Source organism: Odocoileus virginianus, chromosome 25 (assembly GCF_023699985.2).
Source record: "Odocoileus virginianus isolate 20LAN1187 ecotype Illinois chromosome 25, Ovbor_1.2, whole genome shotgun sequence".
Classification (NCBI taxonomy): Eukaryota; Metazoa; Chordata; class Mammalia; order Artiodactyla; family Cervidae; genus Odocoileus; species Odocoileus virginianus.
The window spans coordinates 25,200,736-25,216,425 of NC_069698.1; the positions used below are offsets into that span (position 1 = coordinate 25,200,736).

At 36.5% G+C, this 15,690-nt stretch overlaps 1 protein-coding gene and 1 non-coding gene across 2 annotated transcripts in view; one reads left to right on the plus strand and one right to left on the minus strand.

Annotated features, from left to right (window-relative positions):
• The window catches only part of GBE1 (1,4-alpha-glucan branching enzyme 1), a 284,621-nt gene that overhangs the window by 95,229 nt on the left and 173,702 nt on the right, over positions 1-15,690 (plus strand). The window contains exon 3 of the mRNA XM_020916466.2: positions 8,246-8,361. Coding sequence (XP_020772125.1) covers positions 8,246-8,361 — 116 coding nt within the window. The remainder of the gene's footprint in view (positions 1-8,245; positions 8,362-15,690) is intronic.
• On the minus strand, positions 14,697-14,769 carry TRNAW-CCA (transfer RNA tryptophan (anticodon CCA)). The gene has a single exon. It is a non-coding gene; the product is annotated as a tRNA-Trp (tRNA).

The following is a 15,690-nucleotide window of genomic DNA, read 5'->3' on the forward strand; positions in this document are numbered from 1 at the left end:
GGTGATACCTTGTTATTAAAAACTATAATCCCCAGTGCTGTTGAGGATATGGAGAGTTGATTATTCTCATATGCTGCTGGTGGGAGTATGAACTGTAACTGCTTATCCAGAAAGCAGTTTGTTAATTTGTGTTTAGAACAATAAATAAACTAAAATCTTAGACCATGTGGCTGATAAGATCACTTTTTACAGTCCATAGCAAGGAAAGAGATTTGGACAAATACTTGTTCATGGAGACCTCATAACATATGCTTTTACATTTTTGTTATGAAATTTCCTCATATATGGAAAAGCAGAGATGAGCTTTGTCTTGGTCTGTTCAGGCTGCTATTAACAAAATACTACAGGTTGGGTGGTGTATATATATATATACACAAAACAAATTTATGTCTTAGTGATCTGAAGTCTGGGAAGTTCAAGATCAAGGTGCTGGTAGATTCTGTGTCTGTTGAGGGTTCTCTTCCTGATTCACAGGCTGCAGTCCTTCCTTTGAGTAATCCTCATTTGGTAGAAGAGAGGAGTGATCTCTTTGGGATTTCTTTTTTGGGGGAGGGGGGAATTACTTTTATACAGATACTAATTCCACTCATGAGGATTCTACCCTTCTTTATAACCTGACTACCTCCCAAAGACCCCACGTCCAAATTCCATCACATAGGTTCCATTTGTTTCCATCTTAAGAGACTTTTCTTTTTTCTTATTCCCCGCTTTTGCTTTATTCAGTATTCTAATTTTATGAATTGTTTTCCTGGTCTTACAGTCAAAATAAAGCAAGTTACAGTCCTATCAAACTAATCTGTGTTTTCCCTCTTGATATACTTGACCATTTCTATTCATAGATTTTCATGGTTTGTGAAATCGTGACTACATACAGTCATCCTTTCATCCTTGGCGGATTGGTTCTGGGGCCTCTGCCACCTGCATATACTGAAATCTGAGGATGCTCAACTCCCTTATAAAATGGTGTAGTATTTGCATATACTATATAATAGAAATATTGAGCTTCCCTGGTGACTCAGGAAGTGAAGAATCCACCTGCAATGTGGGAGACCTTGTTTCGATCCTTGGGTTGGGAAGATTCCCCTGGAGAAGGGCATGGCATTCCACTCCAGTGTTCTTGCCTGGAGAATCTCCACGGACAGAGGGCCCTGGCGGGCTATAGTCCACGGGGTCACAAAGGGCCAGACACGACTGAGCGGCTACACACAGCATATTTGCATATAGCTTATGTAATCCTCCTGTATTCTTTAAGTCATCTGTAGATTACTTATAATACCTAATACCATGTAAATGCTATGTAAATATTTGGCAGGGCATGGTAAAGTCAAGTTTTGCTTTTTGGAATTTTCTGGAATGTTTCCCCTAATATTCTAATTCTTGTTTGGTTGAATCTGATATAGAGCTCTCTGATATAGAGGATCAACTGTATATTCATTTATCACCTCCTTTCTTTTGTAAATGTATCATAACATAATACCATTCCTATAAAAAAGATAGTTAATTATATTTAAAACTCACTTTTGCCACACTATTTTTTTTTTTTTTAATCTTGGAGACCTTTTCTTCTATGTGTACCTTTAAGAACAGTGTGGTAAGTGAAATTCTAGATAATTTAATCCATTCCCTAATTACCAGAAAGCTACATATCATAGGACTGAGCACTATTCTTCTTTAAAGTAACTAGATATTACTGTCTCCTTGTTTCTGAAATTAGTGGTATTTGACATATTCTAGATTATGTTCTTGAAAACCACAGCTGTCCTAAACTAATGTATGTAAAGAGCAGTTTCCCCTATTCAGTAATGCTGGAGATCTTAAGGTTATTTCCAGGGCACTAGCTGCCAGCAGAAATTTGGTGATTTTCACATTCCCAACTGAGGGGAAGAATGATCTGGAGAGAGGGAAAGAGGAGATTAAACAGCACAGAGTTGTATGCCAGGATAGCTTTTATCCACCTCCAAAAATTATGTGGTCCTTCTGTAATTCTGGGTAAGGGCAATGCTGTGGCAAGTTCCAGTTCTGAATCTTATGACTTCTTGGAAACAGACTAGATACTGCCTTGACATGAGAGAAGTCCTATAACTTCTGTTATGACAAGCCAACTTTGCATTACAAATCCATGTAAATTCTACATGAGATGAAGCTCGAAGCTTGAAACAATTAAACAACATTGTATGATGAGGAAGCCTGTTTACCTGCTTTAAGGAGGTAATATTCCAAATATTTAATAACTTATGATGTGAGGGATATCCTCTTAGGTTCGAAGCGACCAATATCTGTCATACAGGCTAGTACTAGCCTTACATTAGATCTGATATAATATCTGCTGCATCCACTGGGGACCTTACCTTACTGCTCAGTGAGGTCTGCTTGCAGCAGGGGTTGGCCCAAGTGTGGATCACGTTCTTCAGCTCATTGGTATTTGCATCAAAGGCTCTGCATAGTAAGTTGGGGCCATTTCAGTCATGCATGTGCTTAGTCATTCAGTTGTGTCTGACTCTTTGCGACCCCATGGACTGTAGCCTACCAGGCTCCTCTTTTCAGGGGGATTCTCCAGGCAAGAACACTGGAGTGGGTTGCCAGCCATGCCCTCCTCCAGGGGATCTTCCCAACCCAGGGGTCTAACTCAGTTCTCCCCCATTGCAGGCAGTTTTTTTACCCTCTGAGCCATAAGAAAAGCCCATAAGGAAGATATATATTAAACTCAAAAACCCTTCAGAAATGAGGTGGCTAAATGCTGATGAACAGAAATACTTTACTGTGAGTTAAAGTGTTTGGGAATATTTGAAGAAGGCTGACATTTAAGAATTTTATGTGAGGATTATTACATTAGAAAAAGAAAGGTTGTTGGGCTTGAGATAAATATAGAGTTTGTGTGCCTGATGCGATGACCTTAGTTAATGTTTGATTGCTTGTGCCGAATGTGTGTTTGCGGTTCATATTAAACTGTGTATCATGTCGTTTCTTTTCCATATCTCGATTTAAATTTGTCTGCTGGTTTTGACTCTATGGACAAATAGAATCTTTTGCATGGTAAAATACGGTGATGAATTTCAGACTGTTAGTAATACAATACTTGCTTAAATGTTTGCTTTTAAAATGTGTCAAGTTATTCAAAGTTGATAATCATTGAAAGTCTTAGAACATGTTTTAATAAAATAATTTATGCAAGTGGGAAACATGTTCTTAAAATACCAAAACTAGAATAATATATACATATTGCTTTGAAAGTGGAAGTCAAATTATTTGTTTCTCAGTTGTGTCGATTCTTTGTGACCCCAGGCTCCTCTGTCCATGGAATTCTCCCTGCAAGAATACTGGGATGGGTAGCATTCCCTTCTCCAGGGAGATTTTCCTGACCCAGGGATTGAACCTGGGTCTCCCGCACTGCAGGCACTTTCTTTACTGTCTGAGCCGCCAGGGAATCCCCACACATTGCTTTAGGGATTCCTAATCCTTAAACCTAGCGATGTCTAGCTTATGGCAGGTAATGACTCATAGAAAGGAAGGTGACTTGATATGTTAATACTTAAAAATGTTGATATTACTTTTCTAGGTAGAATCTTCAAGGTTTTTATTTATTTTCTGATTAAAATTGCCCATACATTTTAACCATGCAATCCCTTAGTGAGAATATTTTAGGAAACATTATCTGTAGACCCTTATAACAGTATATTGAATACTCATCTTAATATATATTATCTTTTCATGTTCAAATTGTAAAGTTTATTCCCTGACGCAAACACATTCAGATTCCTTAATGTCTCGGGTCTGTTCTGTAATCTTCATCTCACTGGTCATCCTTCTGGGTTTTACAATGTTAGTCAATCCCAAATTCTAGGTTTTGTGTGAGTAATATTTGCTTTAAAGTATTATTAAAGATAATTTCTATTTCAGAATTTCCTTGAGCTACTGATTTATAAAATTATTTTAATCTCTAAATCTAACTTAATCTAGAAAATCAGTCCCAAAGCTGTGAGCAGAGAACACCTGAAGTCGGTAACTGAACCGTGAAGTTGATTTCCAGTGTGGTCCCTGAGCCTGGCAGTCTACAGTCCATAGGTTCGCAAAGAGTCAGACATAGCTGAAGCCACTTAGCTTGCATGCACATGCACCCTCACTAGCAGCGTCAGTATCACCCACGGACTTGTTGAACATGCAGATTACTAGACCACACTTCATATATATTGAATCAAAAAACTCTGAAGGTGGGGTCCAGCAGTCTGTTTTAAACAGTCCAGTCTGATTTAACAAGTGATCCTGACATGAACTAAAGCTTGAGAACCACTGAATTACAGAACTCTCGATATGTAGTTCTGTGCTTCATAGAGAAGCAAATAATTGTCACAGGTGGTGATGGGATGTTTTTGGTCCTATCCTGAGGCCTACATAGAGACACAGACTATCAGCATTGTCTTAATTAAAATTAATTCTATCTTGTGGATTTAGGATATAAACTCACAGAGGATTAAAATGAAAAATGAGTAGTCTTGTTCTAAAAGTATGTACTTTAGATATATCTAATATGCCTTAGAATGATCATTATTTATATTATTTAAACCACTTCTATTACTTTAACTTTTATTTATCATTATTCATATTACTTTCAGTTATTTTCAGGAATAAACTCTCATGATATTTCATAAGACATAAATTTCCCCAAAATGTATCCTTGAACTCATTATCTTGCCACCTGTGTTTTTCTAAAGCAAATTTCATTTGAAAACAAAACATTCAATTTTACTTAATATTTTTATACCAGTCATTGGATTTTTAATGTTTATTTACCTATTTTTAATTGTATACTTCCACAGTTAGTTCCCACAGTCATACCTAAACATACCTTAGTGGTAGTAGTTCCTTCTTTCTTATCTAAGGGTTTAATGTCGAGTTTGTGAGAACAGATCCAAATACAATGATTTTTCTGACTTTTATGTTCCTGGACCTTAGATATCTATATCTTCTAGAGAAAAGTTCCACTTACTAGCTACTTTTTAGAAAATCATTTTAAGGATAAACTGATTTTATTCAAAGAGAATCTTGCATATGCCTGCAGTACAGTAGAAGTGGTTAGCTTGATCGGTGTCCATTTTTCAAATGGAAAGAAGCAATTGTGTTTAATAAAAGAGGAACAGAAAGGAAAATTCAGGGCTGAACAGTGATTGGAGAAGGAATCAAGGGAGATAAGAGACTGGTGGTGTGGCTGAAGAGGTATTTATGTGGGAGACAACTGTCCAGTGCAACAACCTGAAGTTGTTTCATGCACATAAGCCCTTTGCAAACCTTCCCCTCTCTCTCCCGTGTGAAACCTGTAGTATATTCTGCGTTGCTTATGATGGGTGGTAGATGGGTTTTCTTTTGGCGCATATGTGAAGGTAGTCCAGATTTTTCATTGAAGTCTGGGGTTCGTCAAGAAAAATGTACCTGTAGTAGAAGTTAACACCTGAATTTCTATGAAGAGGAGATGTGCTAATAAGCTCTTAAAATGATAGAAAAAGCATTTTTTTTACAGTGTAGGGTTAGAAATAATCAACATGTATGTTAGGAAATTGAGACACTCTGAAAGGAAAATGTGATTCAGTAAAAATAGTTTTATTTATACAAATATTAAAGCATTATCCATTTAAATAGATCTTTAAAACTCAAGTGACTGCAAGCTAAAGAACTATTTGAACTGATATTCAAAAACAAATATTCAAAACCACATTTATTTTTGCATTATTGAGTAAAGCTTTTAAGTAAATCTGCATATGAAAATTTCCCATCTATTTAAAGCTTCACTTTCAAAGTAACAATCTTATTTATAGTTGAATTTTTAGAGGATCCTATATTATGTATTTTACTACTCATTTTGGTGTGCTGTTACTCAATTTAACCTTTTCTGGATGAAATACGACTGTCATTCTGAACACTAATTTTCACTTTGGCATTGAGCAGGGCCTACATTAAACACTCAATATGTATTTAATGAATGAATGAATGAACTAATGAACTGTACCCTTTATTTTCAAATCTAACTAACCATGAAAAGATCTGCTGCATGTCTTAAGTTTATTAATTGTCTTAAGTGATTAGCTTAAAAAGAAATTCAGTAAATGTATAAAGCACTGTACTACCTAGATCTTCATACTTCAAGCTCCCTGCCCCAATTATGCCCGAAAGTCTTTACTGTGTTAAAGGAATGTCATATTATAAACAGATGAAATATGTATTTGATGTTTTAGGGGCAGGAGAATATAATAGCATAGAGCTTATTGAGCTGTTCCTGAAGATAAACTGCCTTTAGATATTTTCAGATTGACTTCTGAGGAAGAGTGGAAAATGCTTAGAAGGATCTGTTTAAATATTGTTTCTTCCTCCCATTCTACCTGTAACATTCAGATTGGCAGAGAGTGAAAACCTTCAGTCACATGTGGTGAAAGTGTTGGCGTGTAAAAGAAGAAATCATGGAATAAAACAAGTTTCCTGTTGTTTTTCTTATCTCCTCAATTGAGAATCTAATTTCATAGCACTACAGTGCATGGCATCATAAGGTTGCTTACATTTTTTTTAAACAGTGAAATATTTCAGGCATAAACAAATAGGGGAAAATGTGATAAGCATCTCAGTATACACCACCTACCCTAAAAAAAAAAACATTACAGATATTATTAAAGCTTCCTATGTTCTCTTTCCTCTATTCAGTGGAAATCACAATAGAATTTGATGTTTGACATTCTTTTTTCTTTTTGTATTTTTGCTGCATATTCTTAATTATGAGTAAGCCTGAGCATCATTGTATGTTTATTGGTCACTCATGTGTCCTCCCGTGAACATCTCTGTTGATTTTTGTATTGGTTTGTTTTCTTTTTCCCATTGATTCATAGATCTTCATATATTTTGGATGTTGTTTCTTGATAATATTCATTAGAAATATAGTTTCCCAGTTGATAATTTGTCATTCTATTTATTTATGTATGAAGATAAGTATGTAATTTTTGTAGTCAACTTTATTAGGCTTTTCCTTAAGGTTTTGTGTGTGTATGTGAGTGTGCATGCTTCTGTGTCTTGTTTAAAAACACTTACAAACTCAATATTATAAATATATTTTCCTGTGTTTTTTTCTTCTAAAAATTTTACAGTTTTATCTATTATATTTAAGCATTATATTTAAAGCATTATATCTTCATTCTTCAGTATATTATTAAGTAGAGTTTTGTTTTTTTCTCATAAAGGTAACCAGTTATTTCAGTACAACTTATTACACAGTATGTCCTTTACTCATTGATTTATAGTGCCACCTCTGTCACATGTTAAATTTCCATGTGTTTATGGTCTTTTGTTTATTTTGGCTTTCTTTCAGCATCTTCAGTCCACCTCTCTTTTGACTCTTATAGTTTATAGCCTTCTACCTTTCTTGTTTGAGGCATTTCTTTAGATTTTAAGTCAGTTCTGACACACACTTGTGGATTTAGTTAATATGATTTTAATAATTTTTCATCATTTTTTTCTACCATGACATATATCTTAGCTAGTTGCATAGAATGCATTTCTATTTTTTCTTATTATCTCCTTTTTTTGATGGTGTTTCTTGAAAAGGGACCCATCATCCTATTTATTGATCAAATAGAATTGAAAGTACAATGGAAAATGTGTTGTAATTTTAATTTTCAGATACAAAAGGCAAAGGGCTTCCCAGTTGGCACTAGTAGTAAAGAACCCACCTGCCAATGCAGGAGACATAAGAGATGTGGGTTTCATTCCTGATTCAGGAAGACCGGGCTTCCCTGGTGGCTCAGAGGATAAAGCATCTGCCTGCAATGTGGGAGACCTGGGTTCAATCCCTGGCTTGGGAAGATCCCCTGGAGAAGGAAATGGCAACCCACTCCAGTATTCTTGTCTGGAGAATCCCATGGACAGAGGAGCCTGGTCCATGGGGTCCCAAAGAGTTGGACACGACTGAACGACTTCACACTTCAGGAAAATCCGCCGGAGAAGGAAATGGCAACCCTCTCCAGCATCCTTGCCCCGGAAACCCCATGGACAGAGGAACTGCTGGGCTGTAGTTCATAGCATTGCAGAGTTGGATACGACTGAAGCAACTCAGCACAAGCATAATTTGCTTTTTCTAAATGATTAGTATTTTGTTTAACAACTTAGAAGCAATGTTTTTTAGGTAATTTGATTCTGTATAAGTAGGCAGTATATTATGCTTTGAAATTGATCGAGTATTAGTCTTTAACTGATCTTCCTTATTGTATTTCAGATGATTGGAACCCATTTTCATACCCATATAAAAGACTGGATTTTGGAAAATGGGAGCTGTATATCCCACCAAAGCAGGCTAGGTCTGTCTTAGTACCTCATGGATCCAAACTAAAGGTATTTCCTCCCTCATATTTTCATTCGAGCTTGCTGTTTTCTTTTTATCCTGTTTGCAGGGTTTGATTTAAAATGTTAGAATGTAAACTGATGCTTGATAATTATAGGAGAAACAGTGTAAATTTTTCAATAGAGGAAAATTTAAGAGAAGTCATCAGCAAATTGAAATATGTTAGACGGGAACTAATGAACTTACTAGTTGTATTGTTATCAACTTTGGAAATCTTTTAGGAGAATGACTGAATAATTACCAAAGTTCGGCCTGGGAAACAGAAAGTTTGATTTAAAAAAATGAAACCTGTCTTCACATCAGCCGAGCAGAGAATTTTTACCTGCGAAGACATACTTGATATAATTGATTTTTTGATGAGCCGCATGAATGAGGCAATACTGTGTTGGAGACCCATACATTTTGGGGATATGATTTTTCTTGGTCTTTCTCTGCTCTTTGATTTCAGGGCTCTGGTTTGTCCTCTTCTCCTCTGTTAAGCCCCTTGAATTAGCCTAGGACCTGCCTGACCTCTATTTGTCCTCTCTTTGGCTGACTAGGTAGCTCTGCATTCAGCATGTACAGGGCCAACACAGTGTCCTCTCTAGTCTCCTCAACGGTGGGTTCCAAATCTGGACTACAGATTACAGATTTGATTATGTAAAAGGCTATTCAGATCCTTTAACATTTGCTTCATTTTAGCCCATTGCTAAAATAAATACATAATGTTTCCCTGTCCCTTTCTTTCCCCTCCTTGGACATATAACAACATTCATCACATTTAGCACTAAGTCCTGTAACTGACTTATATTTTTATTGGCATTTGTTATTTAACAGTATTAACTGGAGTTAAAATAAGAAATGCATTGGATGTTTGTTTTATAGATTTTTCTTTCTTACAAATACTGAGATTATAAGTATACCTGAAAATACTGAAATATTGCCACACATAATATTCCCAGAAGAGCATATTGTCTGGAATAAAGAGACATTTTAATATGGGATGGCAGCCAGAGTTCTTCTTAATCTGAAGTGAAAAGGAGAAAAAAAGTAGTTACAGTATACAATAAGAGGGATTTAAATTTAATATATATAATCCCTTATCCGAGTCAGTATAAGCTTCACAAGAGCAGGGCCCTTTGCTCTTCTGTTTTCTAAATACTGTATATTCTCAGTGCTTAGAAGAGTGCCTGGCACAGAGTAGGCACTCAAAAAATATTTACTGAATGTTAAAGCCATTTGTATGCCCAGTCTTTGAAGGGATAAGCCAAAGGGCTTGATTTTCCTATGGGCTGTAAGATTTTCCTGACTTTAGGAAACTGTGAAGCAAGGTGACTCTTATACCACTGTTTCATTGTTGTTTTAGGTCTTTTGGCTGTTTGTTACATTTTGTTTTTAAGAACTGAGTTTTACAATTTTTTGAAGTGCTGCAGATATTTTTTTTCTGTTCTTAAATTAGATTTTATGAGCTCTGACATGTTACCTACTCTTTGCATTAAATGGTGAATGAATTATTTATTTTTTTTGCAGTTTTTAAAGCTGAAGTATAGTTGATTTACAATATTGTATTAGTTTCAAGGGGATAAAATAGTGATTCAATATTTTTATAGATTATATTCCATTTAAAGTTATTACAAAACAATGGCTATATTTCCCTGTGCTATACAATTTATCTTTGTTGCTTATCTGTTTTGTAAGTAGCAGTTTGTATCTCTTAATCCCTATTCTCTCTTCTCCCTACCCCCTCTCTCTTCCTTACTGACCACTAGTTTATTCTCTATATCTCTGAGTCTGTTTCTGTTTTATTATACACAATGAATGAATTAATTTTCATATGCTGTGGGGTTTTTTGAACTCTTAATTTTATATTGGAGTATAGCCAGTTAACAGTTTTGTGATAGTTTCAGGTGGATGGCAAAGGGCTCAGCTATACACATTCATTTTCTCCCAAACTCACCTCCCACCTAGGCTGCCACAAACATTGAACAGAGTTCCACGTGCTATGCAGTAGAACCTTGTTGGCGAGTCATTTGAAATATAACAGTGTGTACATGTCCATCCCAAACTCCCTGCTGTTTTTATACCTTGGAAAAATGATTACTAGGAATGAATGATTATTAATATATACAGTAATAATGATAGAAATTTGCTCCTCCCATCCAACTCCAGAACTTTTTATACTTTATCCCATAGTCTGAATGTTTTGTGTCTTCCTCACAAATCATATGTTAAAATGCTAATTCCTGATATGATGGCATATCATAGTAGGTGATGGTACTAGGGCTTTGAGAGGTATATGAGTCCTGAGGGTATAGCTCTTTTAAATAGAAGTCCAGAGAGATCTCTAGCCCTTTTTGCCATATGAAGCTATAACCAGAAGTCTACAACCTGGAGGAAGGCCCTCACCAGACCATGCTGGGAGCTGACCTTGAACTTCGAGCTTCCAAACTGTGAGAAATCAATTTCTGCTGTTTGTAAGCCACTCAGTCTTTGGTGTTTTGTTATACCAGTCCAAATGGATAAAGGTGCTTTCGATACTATGTACTATACTATGCTTTCTTTCATAAATTTATTTGACCCAGATGAAATGAAACAATCAAAGAGAAGTTTTTTCAAAAACATCTTTTCTCTTTTTACTTGGCTTGAAAAATTTGTATCTAGCAGTAAATAAACATTCAGAAAATATCAAGTCAACTGTTGTGTAATCTTTCTTAATTATTATTTGCTAAGGATTTCAATGTGGATTAATTTACTGGAAATTTAGGCCCAAAGTATCACTTATAGTGTTTAGATGGTTCAGATTTTGAGGAAGCATTTAGATGCTATTATAATGTCAATATGGTGATATAATTAGTTTTTCACTTATGGGAAATGATGTATCAGCTTTTCTTTCAGGGAGTGGGGTTAAATTTTCTATTAAAAAAAATCAACTAACATAAGGTTTTTGGCCTTGCAATTTGAAATTGTCCCTAGATAGTTTACCTTGGTAATTAAAAATCTTGTTTTAAATTGAACTTGAAATTTTATTTCAGTCCACAAGGGATTGACCTTTATAACTCACTTGTGGATATTTCTCTTATGAGTTATCTGATAACCATTCTCAAAAATGAATATTACCTACCATTGAAATAATAACTTTGTTTTCCTTGCAAAACACTAGTCTTTTCAACTGAACAATTTGGAAGATGATACCTCATTACTTACATTGTCATGTAAATATCTCCTTTTCATGTTTTTAAATAAATTTACTAAAAAAAAAAAAAAAAGTAATGTACTAAGGTGAATTAAACTTTAAGGCTATAAAGATAAAAGAAAAGCCTAGAAGACTATGTTCCTGAGGGATAATGAGAAATGCTACTTGTGTCTTTAATAATTTTTCTTCTGGACACATAGCCAAGCTAATTTATGTGTAGGTATTTTTTTTTTGTTGATTATTTTAAAATATATACCTCTAATAAAATTATATTAAAACAACTTTGTAAGTTTTCTTGTAGGAATTTACATAATTATTGAGATGCTGTGTCAGGTGCTATCCTTGACCTGAGATGCTCGGGTCGAATTGTTTTATATACATAGGGACTGTGTGTGTGTGTGTGTGTGTGTGTGTGTGTGTGTGCGCGTGCATGCTTTAAAAATAAGGTGCTATTGTAGCAAAATTTTAGTGAACAGTTTATTTGTTCTGTGATGGTAATAGGAGAAATAACAGAAGGGCAGTGACATTCAAGCCTACTTGGTAACATGTTTAGAAGTTGACCAGAGAGATAGAGGGAAAAGGGGTATTTTAACCTGGGCATATTGTGCGAATAGAAGTGTGTGTTTCACTTGAAGATTCAACAGAAAGTAAATGGCACATGGAAAATAGGACAGTTTGAACAGTTTCCCACCCCACCCCCCGCCCCAAATGCTGTTTTCAAAGTTCAACACACAAGGGAGCCACTCTAGAATTAAGAGTAGGGTTGGGTGAGGGAACTTAGTAAGACCCAAATTGTTTCCTTGCCTAGGCCATATGGAACAGGGATCGATTCCTAGAACCCAGAGGGAGACAGAATCAACCATCTTGAGAGGAACACCGAGTCTTGCTGAGAGAAACAGTTAATTCATGGTAACCTTGCAGGAAAGGAGCCAGAGGAAAAAGGAGACAGATTCTCTCATCTCCCACACTCCTTCCTGTTTCTGACCTCTTCCTGTGGTTCAACATTGGCCCACCCAATAAGAAGCCAGATTTCTAGGGACTAGGGGGCACGTGGGTTAGCCTCCTGGGGCAGAGAGCTGGTGAGAAGTGGATGGAACTGACTGGTAAGATGTAGCTCAGGAGTCAGTGATCAGGAAAAGCGAGAGGTCAGGACAGTAAACTCGAAAGGTGGGTTGGAGGCAAACTAAAGAATTCCTGTTTTCTGGTTGCCGTTTTCTTCTTTTTAAAAAATAATTTCTATTAATGTCCATATAACTAGCAGTGGCAATTAGTATTGACTCCTTTTAAATGTTCAGGATTTTTCTGTACTTTAACTTTTCCCTTGCCAAATCAGTAACAAAGTGGACTAGAATAGAGGTCTCTTGATACCAGATCTTTAACCTTTTCAAAGGCTCGTGTATTCGTATTCTAGAGCTACAACAACAAAATACCATACTCTGGGCACCTTAAACAACAGAAATTTAATTTCTCATGTTTTGGAGGCTGGAAGTTTGAGATCGGTCAGCATGGTTGAGTTCTGGTGAGAGTTCCTTTCCTCGCTTACAGACGGCCGCCTTCTTCCTATGTCTTCATTTGGCACTAACCCTGTCAGCAGGCCCCCATCCTCGTTATCTCATTTAAACCTGATTATCTCCCAAATGTCCTGTCCCCAGCGACCATCACATTGGGGTTAGGGCTTCAGCATATTAAGTTGGAGAGGGCACAGTTCAGTTCACAACAGATCATACTGCTTTCTGAATTATATTTAGATTTTATACAATTGATTGGTAGAAAAGGGTCATGGAACCCAATACCCACATTGCAATTTTCTCAGATGGGACACATGAAGTTAGAGATCATTTTGCATCCATATTTAATTTGGTTCTAATTATGACACTGGGAGATGAAATACTGTACATATTCATTTCATGAATGAGTAGACTGAAACTTAGACAGGTTAAGTAGATGGTATTGCCTTGACTTGAGTTAAGGCTTACCTAATAGTGAAGTCCATGGTCCTAATCATTGTGCTACATTTCTGGTCAGGCTAAGGGTTCACAGAGAGAAAAAGGGGAAAAAAAATGATACAAAGGAAGTAGAACTTGAGCCTTATCTCATGTTTAACAAATTATTTGACAGCTTTTAAAATAGTGTTATTTGCTTATTCATTTTTGGCTTTGCTGGGTCTTGGTTGCTATGTGGGCTTTTCTCTAGTTGCAGCAAGTGGGCTTTTCTTTGTGGTGGTTGTGGAGTATGGGCTCTAGAGCACAGGCTCAATATTGTGGTGCATGGCCTTAGTTGCTCCGTGGTATGTGGAATCATCCTAGATCAGGGATTGAACCCATGTCTCCTGCCTTGCCTGGTAGATTGTTCACCGCTGAGCCACCAGGAAAGCCCAACAAATTATTTTATACCATGTTTGCTTTTGCTTTATTGTGTGGAATTATCATCTCCATTTTTCAGGGTGCTGAGTATTGAAGTGACCTTACATGAGAATAGAAAGGAGTTATTAATAGATAGTTTGTGAAAAGAGTTTGGGTTTTAGAGAATAAGAGATCAGATGGATTATGTAAAGTGAAACTAATTATTGATAGCTAGCATGAGATTGCTAGTTAGAAGGATGTCATTGGGCAGTGATATGGCATGTTGAAAAGTTAGTATCTAAATATTTGCTTAAGACTGATCTCATAAGCACTTTATCCTTTGGGCTTCCCTGGTGCTCAAATTGTAAAGAATCTGCCCGCAATGTAGGAGACCCAGGTTTGATCCCTGAGTTGGGAAGATCTCCTGGAGAAGCGAATGGCAACCCCCTACAGTACTCTTGCATGGAGAATTTAATGGATAGACGAGCCTGGCAGGCTACAGTCCATGAGGTCGTAAAGACTTGGACACAACTGAGTGACTAACACACACACACACACACACACACACACACTCTTTATCCTTTACCTCTGGAATATTTTCTTGTGTCTTTTGTCTATTTCCTTCTCTCCACATTTTTTTGTTCACTGTTTCAAGAAATTCTAGTATTTGGATATTGAATCACCTAGATTTTCTTATCTTTTTGTTAAGTCTCCTGTCATTTTTACTTTCTGTCTGCTTTGAAAAAGTATCTTCCAACTGCATTATTATTATTATTATTTTGGTCACAGCATGAGGCTTGTGGGATCTTAGTTCCCCAGCCAGGGATCAAACCTGGGCTCTCAGCATTGGAAGCTTGGAGTCCTAACCACTGGACCACCAGGGAATTCCCCCAACTGCATTATTTTAGTAATCACATTACAAGCATTTCTAATAACGTGCTTGTTTTCTCTACTTTTACATAGATTCTGTCATTGTTAAATGTTCAGAGATACTTTTATCTTTTTTGAACGGTTATAGATGTTTTCTTTTATTTTTCCCCCAAGTTCCTTCTTGTTCCCCTACCCCCTCACTGTTTCTTTCAAATTTTATTTTTCTATGTTTTTTTTAGCCTCTTATGCCTTAAAATGCCTAGTTACAGAACTGTGTTTTAGAATGAGTTATTAGGAGAAGACAATTGAAAATTCTGTTCCTGGTAAGCTTTGTTCCTGGTGATCTTCACTGCTGGGTGCCAGAAAGTGAGACAGCCTTTATATTGATGGCAAGGAGTCAACATTTTACTTGGAGGTCATGTACTTTTTCCAGAGGTGAATTTTCCAGGCTCTTACAAGTGGTGGGTGGAAGAGGTATTGATGAAGGAATGGAAACAGTGACAGACTTTATTTTTTGGGCTCCAAAATCACTGCAGATGGTGACTGCAACCATGAAATTAAAAGACACTTGCTCCTTGGAAGAAAAGTTATGACCAACCTAGACAGTAGATTAAAAACCAGAGACATTACTTTGCCAACAAAGTCCATTTAGACAAAGCTATGGTTTTTCCAGTAGTCACGTATAGATGTGAGAGTTGGACTATGAAGAAAGCTGAGTGCTGAAGAATTGATGCTTTTGAACTGTGGTGTTGGAGAAGACTCTTGAATGTCCCTTGGACTGCAAGGAGATCCAACCAGTCCATCCTAAAGGAAATCAGCCCTGAATATTCATTGCAAGGATTGATGTTGAAGCTGAAACTCCAATACTTTGGCCACCTGATGTGAAGAACTAACTCATTCAAAGATCCTTATGCTGGGAAATTGAAGGCACGAGG